Genomic DNA, 21,681 nt, shown 5'->3' on the forward strand with positions numbered 1-21,681 from the left:
TTCACCTTCATTTTCTGCTGCACCGTGCCTGGTACAAAGTAAGTAATGAAAACATGTTCGTCGTACGCTGAAAAATATTCAGAAGGAGGCTAACTAGTGTCGTGCGCACCATGGGGTCCACCCAAAGAATCCAGCACCGGAATAGGAAGTGGAAGTGGTGGAGACAGCAACAGCTTGGACCGTGCAGCATGGATTTCTGACGTTCAAGTTGAACTTATGAGCGGATAATGACACCAAGAACCAACCCTCTCTCACTCCCAGGAGGAAGTGCCAGGCATTGCCTGGTATGTAAGCCACAATTCGATTTTCCTTGGAAGAAAAAAAGACGCCATCACTAATTTTGCTGCCCAATGTTTTGAGCCTAGAGATCCCGGACTCAAGTTCACTGTGCAGTGAATAAGGACTTTCAAAGAGGGACCCGGATCCATTTACCCTAAACTCAGTCCGGGTCAGCAGTCTGTTCAGCAGTGAGTAGGGTGGAAATAAATAGTTGCTCGGTTCCAGTGACGAAGTTCAGATTGCTCACTACCGTGACACTAACCTGACCCAAGGGGGTGAGACCCAAATATCCCATCTCTTATTAAGATGGAAAAGAGGGTGAGAATAAAAAAGGAGACACTTCCCACCATATTAGAACATGTAATCACCAAAGATTACTGGAGGTAAAATTCACTTCAGCCCTGGGAAGGGACCCTACTGTGGAGCTCGGTCGTCTAGAAACAGCTTGTTAACCACTGTAACCTTGAGTTAATGACAGTGGTATAAAGCAATCACATGCAGTAAATCACCTAGGGGAGGAAATTAAGTTTCCATATGGATACACTTGCCTCATAAAAATAAATAAATAAAGGTGCAACAGAGGGAAGAAAATGATCCTTTATAAATATACAGTATATGCAATTCTCAAGGTGCACTCTTGCCCTCTCCACAGCCACCAGTACCAAATTCCATTATGACAGGAGAGCTATGAATTTCTCCAGCCATAGTTTTCCACAGTTCAATTACCCAGGCCCTCTAACTTCCTGCCCGGTTTAATGCAGGCTCATTACAGTAACAATGAGCTTCTTGAATGACGTCTGTAGCACTGCTTGCCTTGGCTCAAGGCAATTTCAATGAAACAGGGAAAATGAGAAGTCTTATCGATAAGAGAGAATCGGCCCATCATCCCAAACCTATTCCCCGGTCTTTGCGATAGTTGTCTGGGGCTGAGCCAGGGCAGCGGCTCCCAGGTCAGGTGACGGAAATTCACTCCAGGGTCCTCTGTCAGGTACTTAAAGGGTAGAATTAACACTGAGCCAGTTCTCCCACTTGCTGCCCAGACTATGGGGTGATGGAACCGTTGAAAATGGACATTTGTGGGTGTTGGAAAGCGGAGGCAGCATTATGGAAAAAGAAAAAGGCCAGCTTTAAAAAGAAACAGAATGGTGTCTCGTCTATTATGGGCTGACTTAGCCTGCTCTGTGCTCAGCCCTAGGATGTTTATATTGTCAACACTGCCACACATAATACTTTTACTCATGCCCAGCTACACATGGTTTATATGTCACCCTCCACCTTTGAGAACTTCCACTGCAGGAAAACATAAATGCACAAAACTGTATAAAGGAACACTTCACAGTTAACTCCTCTGTCTAAGAAGAGAAAGCAACACCCAAGAAACGTACAATGGAACAATGTAAAAATTCATTTGTTTGGTCTGAGAGAAATTATGTGATTGACAGGAGCAGACATTGTGAGTCACAGGGGCAGACGACCTTCAAGGCCATGTTCAGTTGCTTCAAGGGTCACAGGTGGAAGAACCCCACAGGCTGACAGCGGGATAAGTTGGTATATGTAATTTGTCAAGGAAAATCCAATGGAGTAATTCAAAGTGATAACTTACGCACAGATTTTAAAATACGAGCCAGAGAATGTTCTATTGTAGAGAAAAGCCTGAAGTTGTTTTAAGTTCAGACAAGAAGTGGTATGGGAATTCTTCATTACTTTCTTCTGCTGCCTCTTTTTTTCCCAACTGAGCTAATAACTTGCTTTACTGAATTATTCTGATTGACTATAACATATGTCACCAGGACCCCAGACTAGGAACAAAGTCATGCTCCCCAAATCTTAGTGCCATTCTCATACGCAATATTATTGTGTAAGAGACTGTTAGCATGAGAACTGCTATCTTTAGGTCAGGGTTAACAGCCCCTAGCCTGAAACAACATAATTATAAAATTCCAGGATGTGGGCAGTTGCAGCATGGAGACTAGAAGTTCTGTAGCTTATCTTATACTCCTTATAGCTATGCAAGTTCTATAGCTTATCTTATACTCCTGGTCTCCTTGTCCTGTAGTAAATCTTATACTCTTTGAAGCTATGCAAGTCCTGTAGCTTATCTTATACTCCTGGTCTCCTTGTCCTGTAGTAAATCTTATACTCTTTGAAGCTATGTAAGTCCTGTAAGTTTATCTAGTACTCTCAGAAGCTATGGAAAGCCTTGAAAATGCTATGTAACCCCTTGGCTTTAAGTGTTTGGGGTCCTTGTTAAAACCCGCTGCGTCGGGCAGAGACTCGGACCCCAGCTGGCTGGAAATAAACCTCGCTGTGTGACTTGCATTATTGTGCGGGTTCTCTGTCTGTCTGAGGGGGACAATTCCAGACCTTAACAATTGCTAACAGTACTCTCACTAAAGTTGACACTACAGGCAAAGTCCCCTGTGATTTAGAAACGGGACGTGAGAAGGCAGGTGACACCAAAGAGAAGGTCAAGCCTATACCACCCAAGTGTCCCAATACTCGGCAGCCCTGATGTGGCAGAGACATCGGAGCTACGTTTCAGTCCGTTCAGAAGTCAATACAGAATCTTCAAAAATAAGGACAGTGGCAAGCACAGGTTGGGGACAAGTCGCCAAAAGTACACAGAGGAGGAATGCAGGATGATGGCCACTCCCCAGGAAGCACCAGAAGAGTCAATACCTGAGGACTAAGTGAAATCCAAAGCTTGAGAAGAAGAGGGAAAGGTCAGCGTTCAGGAGGAATCTGGGGACTGGCGTCTGGGGAGAAGATGGGATTCTGTCCTTCACTCACTCTGCTCCTGAGATGCTGCTCCCGTGACAAACAAGCAGAACCAAGACAGACGGCACGATCATGACCACTGCTGACCAGAGGTGCCCCCAGGATCAACACAGGGCCACGGCCAGTGAACGGCCTTTCGGAGCCTCCGATTAGGTCAGTATATGTCACATAAAAATGGTTCCTTCTAGGTTCTACCCTTTCCCCACAAAGACACAAAGTTCTAGTCACAAGTCTGGATGGCACTGCTTTTACTAAACTGATCTGCATGATAACCATAGTGCTTTCAAGCTAAGTGAGTATCGCTGCTTTGATAGAAATGGCATTCTGATGCCACATATCAGGCAACTAGTTCTTGGGTATAAGAACAGACAGGATGAAGGCTGTGACTACAGGTGTACTGGTTGAAAAATGCCAAAATGTTCTGAGACTACATCAAAGGATATAATTATAGCTGATTACAGTTATGCCATTTCTGACCTCCAAGGCATGCAAAAGACTTGCATATCGGTATTATCAAGATAGCACACATGTTAAAATTAACACTAAAGTGGGTATTTTTTTTCCCCTCTGGAAAAAAAATAGTCTATTTTAACTTAAGTATAAGATTCCAATCATCTCATTTTAAGACTGATTCTGTGATAAATTGAGAAAATTTACCAGAACAGCTGGACCACAGGGACTTCTCCTATCGCCTGGTCATACTGGGGTAGAGAGCAGACCCCCCAGCTGACACTACTCCTCTCCCCTCTGGCTTGAGGGGCAAAGAGCCACCTGTCCTAGACACAGAGGAACTGGGTTTTCCACTCCCCGCTTGTATACCGTAGGAAAAGATGATCACTGTGGTACTGTACGTAACAGCCAAAGCCTGGGTACAAATCCATCAAAAGGGAACCTGCAATGCATATTATGACAGACTTATATACTAGAGTCCTAGTTGTAAGACTGAGGTCAACTCACCTGGAATGAGGTGGAATGATTCCCAAGAGACACTATTAAGAGAAAAAAGGAAGGTGCAAAAAGGTAGTTGTCGTTCACTCTAAGAAGGGAGAAAGGAAACATACATGCACATACTTATGTGGGCATGGGCTACTTTTTAGAGGAAAATCTGAAAATCTGGTAACTACAACTGCCTTTGGGGAAAAAGATCAAGGGACTAGGACCCAGAGGCGGGAGAAAGTTGTTTTTCACTGTATACCCTTCTGTAGTACTTGATTACAGCATCCATTTTAACTATTTTAGTGAAAACGGGAAAAGCTCATCCATTTTAGACCACTATTCTCACCTCATCTAGCCAATCAATAGAGAGATAAAAAGGATTCTGCTCACACAGAAAGAGAAACAGTTATCAGGAAAGGATTTATGGGATTCTGGGCGCTTTTCCCTCTAAAGAAATAATCGGATACTGCTAGTAATGTTATAATACTTGGTTAACAGTAAAAAGCACGGTAAATAAAACACAGCTAAAGGAAACCCGAACATATATCTCGTTGCTCAAAAAGGAAGATCACTGATAACCTTCAGTGCTAGAGTTGTGTAGAGAAAATGACCTTGCGATTCAGGCTGAGTTCAGTTATGAGCTCAGTGAAGATGGTTATGCCTGCACAGACTGGACTTCAGAAGCATCTAGCAAAAGGTTAAATTATGACACAGCAATTCTGAGTGCAGAAATTTGTCTTATAAGGACAAAGTATGAAAGTTATGAATAGGTGGATGGTAGTCACTTGCAGAATTATATGTAACAGCAAAACAATGTCTAACACTAAGGGTTCAATTACGGAATGTATCCATGTAATAGACCACTCCGAAGCCATTAAAAATTATGATCTTGCCTTATACTGGTTAGAAAATAACCAAACTGTTAACAGTGGTTTTCACTGTTGGGGAATTTAAAGGTGATTACAAAGATGTTCTTTATAGCTTTCTGTCTTGCCTACTACATTTGTATATAAAAATAGAACCTTGCTTAGTAGCCCAGGCAAATGCTGCTCTGGGAAAAGAGAGCTGTCACACTTCCCAGGGGACAATGACACCACTTTCTTATCACCTAATCCACATGTCCAACGCATGTGGCTGCTGTCGCCATTTATGAACCCCACATCTTCTGGACATGATCTGGCCTGGCTATCTCAAAGACTGCATGGCATAATCTCACTACTTCATCATGCACATTTGCTGAAAAATCTTAAAATATTAATGACCAGAAAACAGTTCTAAGAGATGCACAAGTCAGAGGAACAATTAAGTGGTAATAAATTAGGTCCTCATATAGGTTTATTTTATTATGTAATATTTAGGTGTACAACTTTCTAATTCGACATCTGTGTACACTACAAAGTGATCATCACCCAAAGTCTAGTTACTATCCATCACCACACCACTGACTCCCTTCACCCCTTTATAAATGGCTTTTTAAGGCATATTTACTTCTCAACTGTCTTATTCCAAACTATTTAGATTCATTTCCTTAGATTACCTAGGTCAGTGGTTCTCAATAGAGATGGGGAAGAGTGAATTGCCATCCAGGGGATGTTTGGTAATGTCGAGACAATTTTGGTTGTCACAACTCGGGGGTACTACTGGCATTTACGGGCAGAGGCCAGGGAAGCTGCTAAATGTCGTACAAAGCACAGGACAGTCCCCACACAATGAAGAATTATCCAGCCCAAAGTGTCAATGGTGCTGAGGTTGAGAAACTCCAATCCAGATGAAAATACAGCAGAGAGATGAAAGCCTCGGTTAACAGTGTCACACAGAATGCCTCACCGCCACCTCCACTCAACCCTGCTGACAGTCCAGCATCATGTGAAGTTACCATTATGGAAGAGAATGGCTTCAAGACACCCTCATCAATAGGAGACTATATTCACGGCTCCTATTTTAATGTTAATTCATCCCAGTTCCACAGCAAATGCAGAGTAATATGTACTAGTTAACAGTTAAAAAAGAATTCTTTTAAATATGTCACTTTGAGATACACCCAAGATATTAAAGATGTAAACGCTGCTTTAAAAGGTCGGGCTCAGGAGCACACATTTCAGAAACCAGCGTGTGGTCCAGCGTGCTGATCAGGCAACAGCGGCATTAACAAGATCATTGCTAAGAAGCTTCCCTACTATATCTTTAATGACATAATCTACCCATTCTGTAGTTTCTTTTGTCTAAACAACCAGGGGTACAGATTTTAGTTATGGCTACAAAACTGGAATCACGGTACCCAGGTGTATTAACATTTTTCAAAAGAAAATATATTAAAGCTTCCCCAAAGGAGGGTCACCACTCTGGGAAACACATCTAAGTGTGTCCATAAATGGCCCCTGACCTATAAATATTTATGGGTAAAATGAGCAGAGGATCAAGGTTTTTAAGTAAAGAACTTTGATTTTTAAATTTGGAGCCTATGACATAATCCTGCTTTGGACGGTGTGTCATATTACTTGTTATTATCATATTACTTGTTATGCCTAAAACAAAACAAATATGAAGTGAGTAAGACACTTGTGTGTGTGTGTTGTGGGGAGGTGGAAAAATCAAGTTCATTTTCAAATGCTAACAAGCTTCACTGACATTTAGCATATTTGTTTTCTCTAGTTTGTATACAACTTAAAGCTTCTATTTTAAACAATAAAATAAAAGCTGCAGTTTTAAAATGCTGGTGTAACACAAAAGCTGCTTTAATGGAATGGAGCACAACATAAACACAGACTTTTGCTTGCTCCGTCTACTCAAACCGAAGTCAATTCCCTCAACATCTCATCTCTGAGATTTCTACCTTGTTACGAGAGAAAAAGCTACTTTTCTAATTGTACTATATTTCCCCCCAATATTTAGAAAAAGCTCACTACAAAAAGATGCAAGAAAATCTAGGGGCCTTCCCTCTGTCGGGACACAGGCACAGGCATGGAAGTGTGTGCAGATGAAACACGGAGCTTACACATCATGCATGTCAGAAGAGAATACTTTTACATGAAGATCTGAAGTGACACTGTATACACACCCCCACCTGCTCTGAGGCCAGGACTCAACCAGCCAAAGTGCTCAGGCACAAGTTGGTGCCCCAAGAAGAGGGCATCAGCTTACACGGCACGTCTCAGCTTTGCCAACGCTTCTTGCTGATACCCACTGGCCTGGTTCTAAGCCTGTACAGCTCATATCCCTCAGCACCATGGGCGTTCTGCCCCAGAAGCGACTTGGAAGACAGGCAGTTTCTCCTGAGCTGTTCAGGACACGCTGCTGGAGGTCGTCCCTCTGTCTGGTCTAGGAGGAATCCAGGAGGATGTGGATTGCCATCCCAACCTGGCCTGTGACCTTCCACAGGTCTTCACCTTTTGAGAGACAGACGACCGCACCGGCCACGAGTTCCTCAGCAGGACGTCAGGAAGAAAAAGGAATCTAGCACCCCAGCCCTAAGTCAATGCTAAGTCACGCCCACAGCCCCGGATTGGCAGCCCCTGCTCTCCTTGACCTCTTGGCAGCCTGAGCAAACTATGCAGGATCTCAGTGCGGAGAGGGCTCAGGCTCCAAGTCTGTGCTTGGCAGGACTTACCTTGAGGAGGGGCATAGCTGCGCGACAGCGAGCAGTCTTAATGTTTTTGAGGAAGTGAGATTCATCCTGAAAAGAAAGTCACATAGGTGAATAAGGTCAAATGCTGAGTGGACGGAGACAGAGCCCAGGCAAAGCGTGGTCCTGGCACGGCAGTGAATTGAGGATGCTCCCTCAGCACTTTCTCATTCCAGGAGACAGTGGTGGGCCTGTGGTAAGGACCCAGGCTCTGGAGCAGCTTCTCCCACTACATTCTGGGCAAGTCAGTTTTCCACCTATAAACTGGGGTTGGCGACTGCCCTGCCCTACTCACCTCACAGGCTGCACTGAACAAACTGCTGAAAGATGGCTTCTGCTTTGTTAAGATACACCTGACCTTTGCATGGCACTGAAGCAAAGTGGGCTGAAGACCTACTGTGTGCCCTGCCCTGGGACTCAGCCCTCACCCCCAGGGGTTCTCTGTACAGGAAGGATGTCAGCCACACTGACAACTGATCAGACGATGCTATAAGTGCTGTCACTGAGGCAGGTGTGACCAAGTACTGTGGGAACTTGGAGAAAGGAAGACATGACTCCTGACTGCCATGTTTAGAACATGGAGTTTGGTTATTCATAGCTCTGCATTCTGTGCATAAGCAAACTAGAATATGTCATATTTCCAAAGCCAAATGAGTAACTAATATATTCTTAGTATGTAGAGAGAAAATTTCTATTTTGGTATACAATTTAAATTACTTGCTATGTGACCTGTCAACTACTTGACCTCACTATAGTGTCAGTTTCTCCATCTGTAAAATGGGTATAATTCCAGTACATCACGTATTGCGTTGTCCTGGATCTTAAGCGGGGTCACACAGATAAAGCCCTTAGAACAGTCCTGCCACTTAGTAAGCACTTAGTGGTATCAGTCACCATAGGATGGGAATACCGGGGAGATCCTAGCTCAGTCACTAAAGATGATCTATAAGAAAACCCCCCTGCTTCCATTTCAGCTAAGATGAACTTAAAAAGAGACCTCAAAAACACAATGTAGGGGAGTGTGAGATGAATCCCCAAATGTCACTGTATCTACTCCCAGAAACCTGGAGTGTAACATTCGTACTCCTGTCTGATGATGAGCCCCTACGACAGCCAAGAAAAAGGGGTTTATAGAAAGAAATAGCACAAAGTCCAGAGTATACGGAAGGGAATGGACCCTTTTAACCAATGGGTAAAAATGCACCACAATTATAACGAACCACTATTATAACTCACCACAAGGAATGGCTTGTATCTTCATATACAAAAGTGTGACATCTCAGAACTGTCACTTTATTCCTTTCTACAACATTTCTCTGAAGTCAGAAGAGGACAGAGATCTTAATTAACTGAAGAACAAACTGTCAATGGTGGTAAGCGGCTTGCCAAAAATCATATGGCAGATTAAATACTGAGTTGGACACAGAAAGACATGAATTCTAAAGCTAGATGCAATCCAGCTTTAATCACTGACTCTCTATCTTGCCAGCTTCGGGCCTATGGGCAAATTATGTAACCTCTCTCATTGTCAGTCTCACCAGCTCTGAAATGGGGATAATGTCTGCCTTAGGGGCCATCGGGAAGATCAGCGATTATAGGTGAAATACCTGATACAAGGAAACACTCAAGAAATGAAGGCATCATTCCTCCTACACATCGTAGAAAACCATCGTCTTCACCCCGGAGTACTTCTTTCAATGTTTTCATTTCACATGCATGCTAATATTTTTTCAAAGCCACACATGAATTTGTGCCAAACCAGACATGACTCCTTCAGACTCGTTACCCTTTTAGTTTTGAAACAAATAAACATTTAAGTTTGCTTATGCTACGAACACAGTATGGTCCTCATGTTCAAATCATAATCATAGATCCCCGAGGTCAGGACCTGTGACTGCTCCTTCCCTTCTCTGAGCTCCCATGATATTTGGTCCACACAACTGTGAAAACACTGCATCACAGTCTGGTGATCTGTGCACGTGTCTGTCTGTCCTACTGGACTGCGGTACTCTGGAGGGCAGTGGCTGACTGTCTTTTCTCCACACCCTAGTTCATAGTACTGTGTAGGGCATAGAGCTGGCACTCAATTGTTGGTTAGATGAACACAGATGGATGCACCCTCCCCGGCCTCCAACAGCCAGCCCCGTGCTGGGAAACCCAAGGCACAGAGTCTTAATCTCGTTGACCTATGCGACTCAGAGGCTCTACCCTTTTAGGGCCTCCTATAAACTCTTTCCTTTCTCTACTGGTAGAGAAGATATGCACTCTGACTTTGAGCATCGAGAATTCTCCACTGCCAGTCGACAACTCTATTTTTAAGAGAAGGAAAATACCACTGGCTCTTAAAGTTCACACATTTGAATCAAGAAGAACCTTTCACATCGTCTGGAGGCATCAGGTTTCACTGTTTTTCCAAAAAGAAAAATGGAGGTAAACATCCACTGGAAATCATCCACCACACACTTCACCCCTGAATGTCTGTCAGCGGTTCCCTGGCCTGGGGCTGGGAGAAACTGCACACCTTTCCTAGTTTTCACTTCTGAGCCACGCCACACACTGAGTACTGATGGAGGTGCCAGCACCAAGTCTTTTGAGAGGCTAAAGGAAGGCAGGCCAGTAGCTGGAAGACATGCCATCATATACAGGAGCAGGACTCAAGTAAAGCCATATTTAAAAAAACAACTTAGAGTAAAAAGTACTTTCTTTGAGGTTAGGGGGAGGGAGTGCCTACATATTGACTGGAGAAGAACTTATTAACTGTTTGAACTCCATGTCTGAGACACTCTGACAAAAGGGCCCAGGTGATGGCACATGGTCTTGCTGTCCAGGTTGCAGTCACTGGAGCCCGGGGCGGTCTGGAACCCATGGGCTGGCATCTATCCATGCCCTCACATTGGGGAGAGATGGGCTAGCAACCCCCAGTGCAGACCTAGTACGTCACACTTTTCAAAAAGCTCCCCAGGAGATTCTAACATGTAGCCAGGGCTGAGACCCGCTAATTGAGAGAGATGAAACATCAGCTCCCCACGAAATAAAGACAATGACTTCTGTTCTCCTAGAGACTGAGTGGGGCTCCGTAAGAGTACAGATATGAAAGTTCTCGGGGCTTTTAAGAAGAAAGTTTCCAAGGAGATAAAGTCCTTAAAGATTTTGTCAAGTCACTTACTACGATGACAACTTTAAAAGGGGTTTTTAGCTGTTTTTCCAACTTGCTCAGAAGGTCAAAACTGACAATGTTGACTAAGCCAGTGGTCAGGCGGTCCTTGCCGGTCACCACGACATTGATTTGGTCTGGGCTCAGGGACGGCAGCCACTGAAGGAAGGCCTGGGGATGACAGGAGAGAACAAACCAAAATGACGATCGAACCCAGCAGCGCCAGCCGTGACCCCAGCCAGCCCATCAACTGCACTCTCTCCGTGTGGACCAACGTTAATACTCCCTGAAAAACAAACTCGCTCTGTGTCCCTCCACGTCCTCCTGCGTTTGCTGTAACCCTGTCCCCACGAACAGCAGCCACCTCCATCTTCCTCATCCATCCACTCCCCTTCACTTTCCACTAACAGGACGCTTCCCTCCTTCACGAGCAAGTGCAGTCAGAGCAGTGACTTTGTGGTGTCTGTGGGTATCCTTTTTGTAATCTCTAACTAGATGGCACGTTTCTATAGGGAAAGAATGTGACTGTTTTAAGAGAAATTTTATACAGGAATTTGTAGCAGAGCTTGGTACACTGACGGCACTGATGACGATGAAAATATTTATGTCCGTATTTTCTATAAAGCTACCTGCTCTCTCCAGAGAACTTGCCATTCCTAGCCAAAGCCAACATCTAGAGCCAACAGAAGGCCACCAGGTGCCTCCATGTCAGCGTTCAGATGCTGTGCCTGGGCCAACACTATTCTGATACCAGGAGTGCTGGCTCTTTCTCCAGTCTCATCGGACCATGTGACTCTTCCCCAGAATTTTTGAGGGTTCTGTGGGAATCTAACACACACAAAATAAACCTGTGTTGAATCACTAGTTTCTAAAGGTACTAGCAGAATTCAGGTCACAAGCACAGGATAAAGGTGCAGCATCCATTTGTAAAGTTTGGGATTCTCTTCACTTGGAAGGGCGTGCCTGCGCACACGGCTGGCTGACGGGCTGCCTCTAATCCAGGAGCAGCTCCCAGGGGCTCAGGAAGAGGCCACGGTCTGAGGAAGCCAACACCACCAGGAATAGCATAAAGCTGGGAAAAGCTGCAGACGATGAACTGGGGCTTCCTTCTACTTCAGGGATTTTTATTCCTTTCACAGAAGCACTCTGGTCCCTGGATTTATGGCAGACAAAGCTCAAGGCTGATGATAATACAGCTGAGTGCACGTCAGAGTCTTCAGCCATAAAGGTACCCAACACACAGCGAATGCCCTGCCCTGCCCACACCACCCTCCACAGAGCGCAAAAACTCCGAGCCAGGAAGTCGGGGGACGCGACGTCCAGGCCCTGCACAGCTGCTCAGCAGCAGTAGTAGTAAGCGTAGAGGTTGACCTCTTTGCGATTCCGTCTTCTCATCTGTAAAAGGGATTAATATCTAGTGTGTCTACTACACATGGCTATTATGGGATTACCGAAAAATGAAGGAGGTCAAAACAGTTTGAAAATTCAGTGTGGTCCAGATGAGAGGTGCTATTAGCAGGGGTGCAAGAAGAACTCGGGAAGTGTCTACTGATGGACTGAAGCAAGCCAGAACACAGACGCCCCTCAGGCTGTTATTTGATTACTCTTACCCTGAGGGAAACTTTCTTTGTTAAAATCACAACACAAAGAGAACCGACCTGCTCCCAGGTGAAACGCACAGACGATGGCACCACCACCAGCAGCGGCCACTCCTTCCGGTAGAAGGCGGCGATACAGATGGCCTGGACCGTCTTCCCCAGGCCCATGTCATCAGCGAGTAGCAGGCGGCCTCCTTTTGCTATGGCAAAACTGAAAGCAGACAAGGGAAGGGCAGTGACACAACTCATGTCCCAGGGACACGAGTTACCTGCCATCACGCCACCACGTACCAAGCGGTACATACGGCCCGGTGTGGGCTACCACGCCAGCCAACACGGGCCCTGCTCACAAGAAGAGGCCTGCTCCCCAAAGAGGGAAGAGCAGGAGCCGATTAGGGGGCAGAATAATAATAATTTTAAAAAGAGTCAAAATAGGGAAAGTGTGAAATGGTGGCCAAAAGGTAGGCAGCAGCTCGATAAGGTAATTAGGTCATGGAAGCCAAGGGAGGCAGTTTGTAAGAAGGGAGTCACCTTCAGCCCAGTGCAGGTGAGGCCCAGGGGGATGTGAAAGGTGGAGAGCGGGAAGAGTCTCTAATGAGGGCCAGGGAGGGGAGCAATTGTTTACGTGAGAGACCTGCCTAGAAGGGGAGGAAAGAAAGAAGAGATGGCGGGCTCAAAATACAGCTTTCTGAAGACCAGAGAGGGTGTCGTGTGCTAAGGGCAAAGGGAAGGAGGCAGCAAGGACAGAAAGTTCTGGAGAGGGGGAGGAGGAGGATGGCCAGAGGAAAGGGCGGGCAGGCGTTTGTCTGAGAGGGAGCAGCACGCTCAGCCAAGGTTCGCACTGGCAGGCAGCCTCCAGGGTCCCACGGCCTCCAGTGCGACAACTCTTGCTAACCATTGGTGAGTGAGGGCACATTGCACTCCTCTGGAGCCCGACTGGCCTGGGTTGGAACCCCGACCCCACCACTTAGATGCTGTTCAACTTGTGCGAGTCAACTAAGCTTGTGCCTTGGCTGTGGGTGGAAATCACAGGACCCAGCCCTAAGACTGTCGTAAGGATTCAAGAAATTCACATGGAAAGCGCTTAAAACATGCTTGACGCCTTCGTGTTAAGTGCCAGGGGGAATGTTCCTCTATTACTCCTATTACTCCACAAAAAGGAGGAAAATAACCGAGATGCAAACAGTAAAAATGTCTCGCTCAAGTCACCTGATGACTCAATGAAAAGTTAAAAGGATCCTGAGTGCCAGATGTCTGGTCTCCTGTTCCAAACACCAGCCGTCTTTCATCTGAATTCCTGAAAAACCGATCATTTGCTCAGACACTGGAGAAGCCAGGCAACTGGCTTTCTTTTGTTCCTTCTCACACAGTAAAGACAGAGAATGTAACCTCTTCTCATTAGCAGCTGGAATGGCTGACAAGAATGCGAGGCTGCATGTGACTTTTCTGAATTGCCTGGAAAAAGCATTTCTCTCCTTGAAAGGCCCGCGTTCGACAAAGGTGGGAAATGGAGTAGCAGATCTGTGGGTGGCGTGTGGCCAGCATGCCCGGGCTCCCAGCGCATGGAGACAACAGGTGCTGTGTCCCGGCACTTCTCTGTCCTTCCAGCAGCCACAACAGCCCACCCAGTGAGAGGGGTCATCCCTTCCAGCAGCCCTCAGGCCGTGGCCACCATACTCCCTCAGTGGAAAGGCAGGGTGCCACCTCACCTCTCTGAACAGGCCCAGCCCCTCTAGGCACACCTGCCTCGGTTAAATCTTTTGGACCATTTCCGGGATCAACCCACGACTCAGACAGACGCAGGGAGGGCAAGTGTGAAAAGACTTATTTTTTTTACCTCCCTTTTTGATTTACGAAACGGACGCCCAGGGCAGACAGGGAGCACCCAACCCAGAGGGCCTCCTGTTTTGGCCTCTTGAGCACAACCGTTTATAACGCGGTTTAGTCCATCTGGTCATTCTCAAAGCAGAATGGACCCTTGAATTTCATGGTCTTTCCTTTTTCCCTGCCCTGAGGTAGGTTGCCCAGCTGAGGCAGCAAATGACAAAAGTCAGAACAAAGAAAACACCGGGATGATAGAGAAACAATCACACAGCTGAATGCCATCCTCTACAGGGTGGTTTGGCTTACCAGAAGAAACACTGCACTCATCATTAGAAAGCACGGATTTAAGCCCCAGTTCCACTTTTGCGAGCTGAGTGTCGTTAGGCAGACGGCCGTCTTTCTGAGTCGCGACTCACTCGTCTCTTGAGAGAAACCATTTACTTAGTCATTAGTGGAAGCTGATGTATATCGAAAAGATTTTGCTCTGTAAGTTTAAGGGAGTTTTTGATTGTAGTTCTTACATATGAAAACAAACAAACAAACAAACAAACGTGGAACTGATAGCCCTCTTGAGAGAATAAAAGATAAAATCTAGATTTAATTAGAAAGTGTTGAAGAAGAAAAAGTATAAACACTGCTAGCACTTTCAGAGCCATAGAGAAAAGGCTGGAAACTGCCGGCCACGCTCCGCGCTGACGCACACGGCCCTGGGAAGCCTCGCACACAGAGCCGCTCAGTGGAGACAGGATGAGCCGGCCTGGCCGGCACACACCACACGGGCCCAAGGATCTCTGCCGGAGCCATGAAGAACTTGACACTCCAGGCAGGGTGGACGAGCTCTCGCTCAGCATTAATGAAGGAGCCAGATGAAGAAAGAGCAAAAGAGAAAACCACCCTGAGCCCGAGTAAAAGGAGGCCCAAAGGACATCACAACAGATGAAGGACTGAAATGGCAAACAAAGCGTGTTACTAAGAGGAGGGAAGCCAGAAGGAAAAGAAGAAAGGGTACGGGCAGGTCGGGGGCCGTGGGACTGCAGGAAGGTGTGACTGTGCCCAAACCACACAGAGAAGAAAATCCTGTCCGAGACAGTAGCCAAGCTTTAACCAAAACACCACAGGAGGCTGCACGCAGGCAGGCTGTCTTCACTTGTCAGTGCCATTGACCAGTTAGTTCCTTCCCTTGCTCAGGACTCTTCTCCAACCACACCACCTACTAACAGATCCAGCTTTTATTATTTTTTTCTGGATGGATTATCAAGACCCGCTCTTTCCTCTTCTCAATCTCCCATATTGTCACCAGAAAGCAAATCAAACCTGTGATTTTGCTTCTCCCAAGAAACTGGAAAAAGGGACAGGTCAGCACATGGGTTTATCTTTTTTCTTTCTATCACAAGAGCGCCCTGACTTTCTGTTGGAAAACTACCACCTCCCACTCTCGGTTCAGGTAATTAGTGTGGGGCAGGCCCCCCCGCCCCTTGCCCAGGGGTAGCCTATCACCCGCGTCACCAACAGGACCTCCAAGGCCCCCGGCCCCAGTGACTGGCTGGTTCCAGCGTCAGCACCAGATTTCACACATTTCAGTGGTGGACCCATAGGAAAGGCATGCTTCCACTGGGCTGCTGAGCTGATGGGTACGAGCCAGAAACCCCTGGCAGCCACAGCTGCCACACTTGAGGAGCGTCTGGCTGAGAACAAAGCAAACCAAGAAGAGAGGAGAGCTGAGAGATGGACAGAGTCCTGACGAGAGCTTTTAGAGACCCTGGGTTTTCTATTGCACGCCCCCTGAGAAATCTCTTTCCTTAAGCTAGTGTGAGTTGGGTTTCTGCACACCGGTAATACGGTCCTGATTAAAGCATGGAATTTAAAATCAATGGTTACAATCAGACTTTGGTAACTGCACAGCTGGCTGTTTAATGCCTAGATGCTTCTAGACGCCTGTGAAAGACAAGAATTCATAAAAGAAGGAGTATCTGAGCCCAGCTGGTGGTGAGTGATGAACTCTGAGCAAGTGGAGGATCAAGAACTTACTTGACTCCAGCTCTCTGAAAGGGCAGCAGACTAGACACGAGTTTGGGGTCCACTCTGGAGAGGTCTGCCTCAGGGATGTCTGCCGTGGGACAGAGAGACGTCTTCTCCATCTGAGAAGCGAAAGCCAGGGTCAGTGTCTTGGGCAGAGGACTCAGCTGAACTTGTGGAAGGCAGCGTGCCCTTTCAACTAGGAAGGAGAACAGAGGCATGTGAATTGGAGTGTTATGTCCAAGAGATCTCGTGAAAAGAGAAGGGGCTTCAAAATACAAAGTTCAATGGCTGAAATTCTGCTTCTTCTCAAAAAAGAAACTGGAGAGAAAATCAGGGACTGACAGATGTATCCCAGAGAACTAGTTTTCCCTCTCTATTCCTTAATTTCTGCAAATAAGAGGGCAATCAGTAATACAAAATTGCTTTTCTACACTATACAAACACCGGAAAGAACTATGAAGTGTTTTCATCACCCATATTTTTTTAACCTACAGTAATTTTAAAAATCATCCTAGTATGCCCATTCCAATAAATAAGGACCCATATTCTTAAAAACAAAAAGATCAGCCCAGAAAAAGCAAGACTTAGAATGAATAAATTTTGTTTCCATTGTCGTTGTTTTATTTTGGTTTCGATGTTTGAGAAGTCAGAGAACTCTAAGTCACCTGCTGGTAACAGGCAAGGAAGCACTGTGCTCTGTACAGAGAAGGCGGTAGGTGTTTCCGAGAAAGACAAGGATGGATGGTAGTGCTATTTACAAACAGAGGGCCGAGTCCATGCAAAGGCCACATATAGTGTAACAATGCATGTGGCCCTGCACCCTTCTGACTCTTTCCATAAAAGAATAATGATTTCCCCTTGAGAGGTGAGATTTACAGTAGTGAACTCAGTGGTGAAGCAGCTAGAAAATCCATTAGTCTGGAGGTGACCTGCTAGCTCCCTACTTATCCTCTAAAGCAGGTGTTGGCAAGTGAAGGCCTGTGGGGCAAATCGGCCTATGGCCTGTTTCTGTAAATAGTTTTACTGGAACACAATTGTGCCAATTTGTTTATGGTCTACGGCTGCTTTCAGGCTACAATGGTGAAGTCGTGTAGCTGGGACAAAGACCGCATGGCCCAGAAAGCCTAGAAGATATACTATCTGCACCTCTACAAAAAAGTTTACCACCCCCTGCTAAGCTCAAAGTCTAAACTATTGCTAAAAGTGACCATGACTCTGACTCTTTCCATTAAAGTTTATATGTAGGGGTCTTTACTTTCCTTCCAAGTGTGCTGCTGGTTCCAGACCTCTATCTAATGGATGGGGAAATCTCTTCCTCTAGTCAGAGGCCATGAACCCAAGTGGGAAAAAGAAATTACCTGATATCTCCATGGAAATGAAAGCAAATTCATTTCATTGATTTTGCTCTTTGAAAGAACTGATTTTAAAATTAAAGAGGGGGGAAAAATAACTTAATCGAGAAACAGAAAAAGAATAACCCAGAGATACAAATAAAACATACACTTGGGGGGAGGGGCAGGGAAAAACAAGTTAAAAAATGACCAAGTTAGAGAAAAGATGCTAGACCTAGAGATTGGTAGAAGTAGCAGTAAACTACTAATCACAGCCTGCTGTCCTATGGGTTGTAGCTCTCTACATGTTCCTCCTTTTTAGTACTGCCCTTTGAAAAACCTAATTAGAAGAGTGAGCATTGTTTACAGGTCCTCAATCGCTCTTTGTCCTTTATATTTTCAGGAGCACCCTGGAGAATCACGGTAACCAACTGAGGGGACAATTATCCTCAGGAAAGAAAAAACTGGGTATGTTTCATTTCTACCCAATATTACTTGAAATTGTAAGGTTGTTCGTTCTCCATTCCATATGGTCATGTTTTTCCTTCATATCTTCACAAGGTATTACAAAAGGCTTTTGCCACACCATCAACTGGCTACCACTGCAAACACCGGTGTGCCAATGGAGGGCTGAGCCATCTACTGGTCCCTTAAATTGCTTTGTGTTTTCAATCCATTTAAATCCATTTCCGTCCTTCACTAAATATGTACCAGCTATTTCTGGAAATAGTCTGCAAGAACAGAATCACCAGGATAAAGAATTAGGTAAGGCTGACAGCTTTAATATAAAAGAAGACTGTCCATATTGACGCAGAAATACATTTTATGCCTCCAAATTAAATGTGAGCGTGCTGATTTCTGCACACTTCAGGAGACTGCACACTCCATGTGCTTTCAGAAACCATTTTCATTTTAATCCTACTGATCTTCAGAACTCACCTGATGAAAACTAAGAAATGGCTGATAATCCAGCTGGTGTGAAATGTGGTGCTTTATAAGCATTATGTTCTTTCAGCCACTCAAGAGGAAAAAAAAAAAAAAACTGGTCTCCTCTGTTTCCTACCAACTGTCTCCAAAATCCTATGCTGCTAGGTCAGCCAACTGGGTGTGTTTCTGAGAAAGCCCCCGTTCGCTGTCAGAGACTGGGGCTACTGTCCTTTCCCCAAGGTGGGAGCTGACAGGAATGTACTGCCTGGCTCCTGAGTCATCTAGAAGTTGTTTCTGTGAAACGGCTCCTGGACAGCCCACCACTGATCCATGCAGCAGAGCAGAGACATGCATGTTTTCAAATAGCAGCTGACGAGACGAAATCACTGAGGGGGATACAGAACACTTCTGGATGTGGCACTCAGGGGAAAACAAAAGGCCTTATGCCAGTTTCACTACGTGGAAAGGCCTAAAGTCACTTACAAAAGAGAGAGAGGAAAAAAGCTCTTAGAGTCCCCTGATCTGGAGAAAACAACTGCCACCATGTCATCAATGAGCATTCGTATACTCAGAAGGTCTTATTGTCATTTTTAATTAGGCACATGTTCATTAGCTCAGGGTCAATAACCTAGTTTCACACACGAGGAACCAGCCCGAGGGATGAGGAGAGGCGCAAAGCTCCCATTTCCTGTCCGCGCATGGTGGGATCAGAGCTAAACCGGAACTGCGGCATCCCGAGATGCCCGGTCTCCCTGGCCGCTTAGTTTGTGCATCTGACTTCTACATTCCCAAATGGATCACATTACAAACTCAAAAATCGCAATTTCAGTCTGATTTTTGTCACTGACTATCGTGACACTGGGATGCTCCCAATAAGGAAAAAAATGGTTTCCTTTCTCGGGGTCCAAGCTTTTCCCGATTTATGAGCTGGGGGGAGAATCAGTCTTCTCTTCCACAAGACATTATAATCACAAGACAGCATGTAGAAAAGCTATCTGAACCCTAAAATCGAGAATTCTTAACTCCAGATCCATGGTATAATTAATACCCAATGCAAAACTTTAACTGTGGCCATTATGCGTATTTTTCTGGATGAAGACTCCATCATTTTCACCAGGTATTTCGAGGAGCCACAAAAGAGCTGGAATCATTATATAACCATGAGTCACAGTTTTTCAATATTACATTCATCTGCTAATGCTGTAAGTATCCTGCTTTTTGTCATTCCATGGAAGTCAAGTCTTTATAACTAACATATTTACATGTCTTTCTGTGGTCGAAAGACAAGGGGACGAGAGAGAAAAATTCACTCCTTATCGCTCATCAAAAATTCAGCTTTGGCCAAATAGTTCACCCTGAGTCACAAGTTCCGAACAGCAGTAGCCATGGAGTCTCAGATCGACGTCAGCCATCCTTTCTGCTTCAGCTAGTGTTTCCTGACACCAAGTATCTTATTGTATCCAAACTTAACCTTGAGTTTGCAACAAGTCTTTCCTCAAGGAATTAAAAGCTCTTCCCTTATATTTAACTTCTGGTAGTAGGGCAGATATGGATTAAAGAGCCCTTTCTTTATCAAGGGACAAATGGGACCAGAATGCTGAATCATTTACCTGATATTGCATAGTATGTCATATAAGGAGACAAAGGAAAGAAACCCAGCTTTTCCCTCCTCCTTACAGCCCGGGCCTGGTGAGCAAGAGGGCCAATGATTTTGAGCTCCCGGGCTGGATCATGTCTCTCCTGGCCTGACTGGTCCCACCACTGCCTGGGAGGCCCACCAAGGCTTCAGGTGGGTCAAGGGGGAGGAACATCAGCTGTGTCAGCTGCACAGGCACAGCAGAACCATGACAGCTTGGCAGGCAGGTGACACACTAGGATCCTAGGACAGGCTAGGCTCTGACCATGTCCCCCTTTGTCAGGCACATTAGAATGTATTGCCCCACTCAAGCAGGGCACAGAGAAGAAAACTGAGGAGCCCACACTGGCTTCTCCTTCTTGTAGTTTTATCTGTACACATATCCCTTCCCTTGGTCGGTCTCCAAAGTGCTCACTAAAAGCTTTCGCACCCTGGCCTAGGCTTTCGCCTCTGGTTGCCTCTGGTTGATCGTCTGGTTCTAGGAGTAAATTGAGAGGCTCTTCTTAGAGGGAGTCTAAGTAGATTCCTACTGAGCAATCCTCGCTCACCTCTGGGCCCCAAAGCCCACGTACCCTCACTTCTAATACTTCTGTGATGGGTGGGAGGTTTCACGGCCTCAGGAATCTGACTGGTACCGCTTCTCCCTGATGGAAGAAGGGGCCCTGTGTCCACCTGGGCTGTTGTAAAACCACCATCTCAGCAGACAGGCACGCAGCTGCCTGAGAACACCTCTGCCTTTACTTGTTCTGCACACAGCATGGGACGTTACCACAACGCAGGGAGGAGGAGGTTCTTTTAAAATACATCCAACTTAAGGCAGGTAATTAAAGCTTGCCGATAGCATGATCTAAAACAAGCAAGGTGGGCATCTCACTTAGTTTATTGTGGTCTTCCAAGAGAAAGTTCCATTTCCTGGTCTTGACGTCTGCAATGAGAACAAACAAACAAGCAAACATGATACTCTGCCCTTTTGCTACAGCCCCACACTGAGTCTTCCCTGGTTTCATAAACCTCCAGTGAGCTCGGGGGACATTGCTGGTCCTGTGCCTGGCACTGGGGATACAGAAATTGAGGGTACCTGCCATTGAGGTTTTCACAGGATTCAGGACGAAAGACAAACGGTCACGGCGACAACACTGGGTTGTAAGGGCGGTGACAAACTGTGCTTTGGGGATACGCGACGGGGGCTAGCCCAGCAGGTCAGAAATGCCCTGAATTTCTGAGATCGGGGGTAACAATTATAGCTCACACTTACTCGGCGCCTCCTTTAAGCCAGGCATGATGCCAGGAGATTCACACGCACCTCCTCCTCACTATGCTCTAAGCTGGGCGCTACTTCCAGCTCCATTTTACACATGGCAAACACGCTGCACGTGGTAGGAACAGTCACACAGCCTACGTCCAAATCCCGGTTCTGCCACTTCCTGGATGTGTGTGACCTTGGGCAAGTTGCCTAACTTCTCTGTGCCTCAGCTCTCACATCTGAAAAACGAAGCTACTAAAGCCTCTGCCTCACAGGGTCCTTGTGAGGATTATAGGAAATTTAAATATAAAATGCTTATGAAAGTGTGCCTGCG

At 45.8% G+C, this 21,681-nt stretch overlaps 1 protein-coding gene across 4 annotated transcripts in view; it reads right to left on the reverse strand.

The window, feature by feature from the left end:
* The window catches only part of SMARCAL1 (SWI/SNF related, matrix associated, actin dependent regulator of chromatin, subfamily a like 1), a 53,878-nt gene that overhangs the window by 23,601 nt on the left and 8,596 nt on the right, over positions 1-21,681 (reverse strand). For all 4 annotated transcript variants that reach the window (XR_004423655.1, XM_033111980.1, XM_033111981.1 and 1 more), the window contains exons 6-10: positions 20,979-21,029; positions 16,220-16,406; positions 12,428-12,578; positions 10,782-10,940; positions 7,601-7,666 (exon numbers count right to left, since the gene is read on the reverse strand). Coding sequence is in view for 3 of the 4 variants with exons in the window: in XM_033111980.1 (XP_032967871.1) it covers positions 7,601-7,666; positions 10,782-10,940; positions 12,428-12,578; positions 16,220-16,406; positions 20,979-21,029 (614 nt within the window). In the remaining variant the exon portion in view is untranslated. The remainder of the gene's footprint in view (positions 1-7,600; positions 7,667-10,781; positions 10,941-12,427; positions 12,579-16,219; positions 16,407-20,978; positions 21,030-21,681) is intronic.

The sequence above is a fragment of the Rhinolophus ferrumequinum genome, chromosome 8 (assembly GCF_004115265.2).
Source record: "Rhinolophus ferrumequinum isolate MPI-CBG mRhiFer1 chromosome 8, mRhiFer1_v1.p, whole genome shotgun sequence".
In the NCBI taxonomy this organism is placed as follows: Eukaryota; Metazoa; Chordata; class Mammalia; order Chiroptera; family Rhinolophidae; genus Rhinolophus; species Rhinolophus ferrumequinum.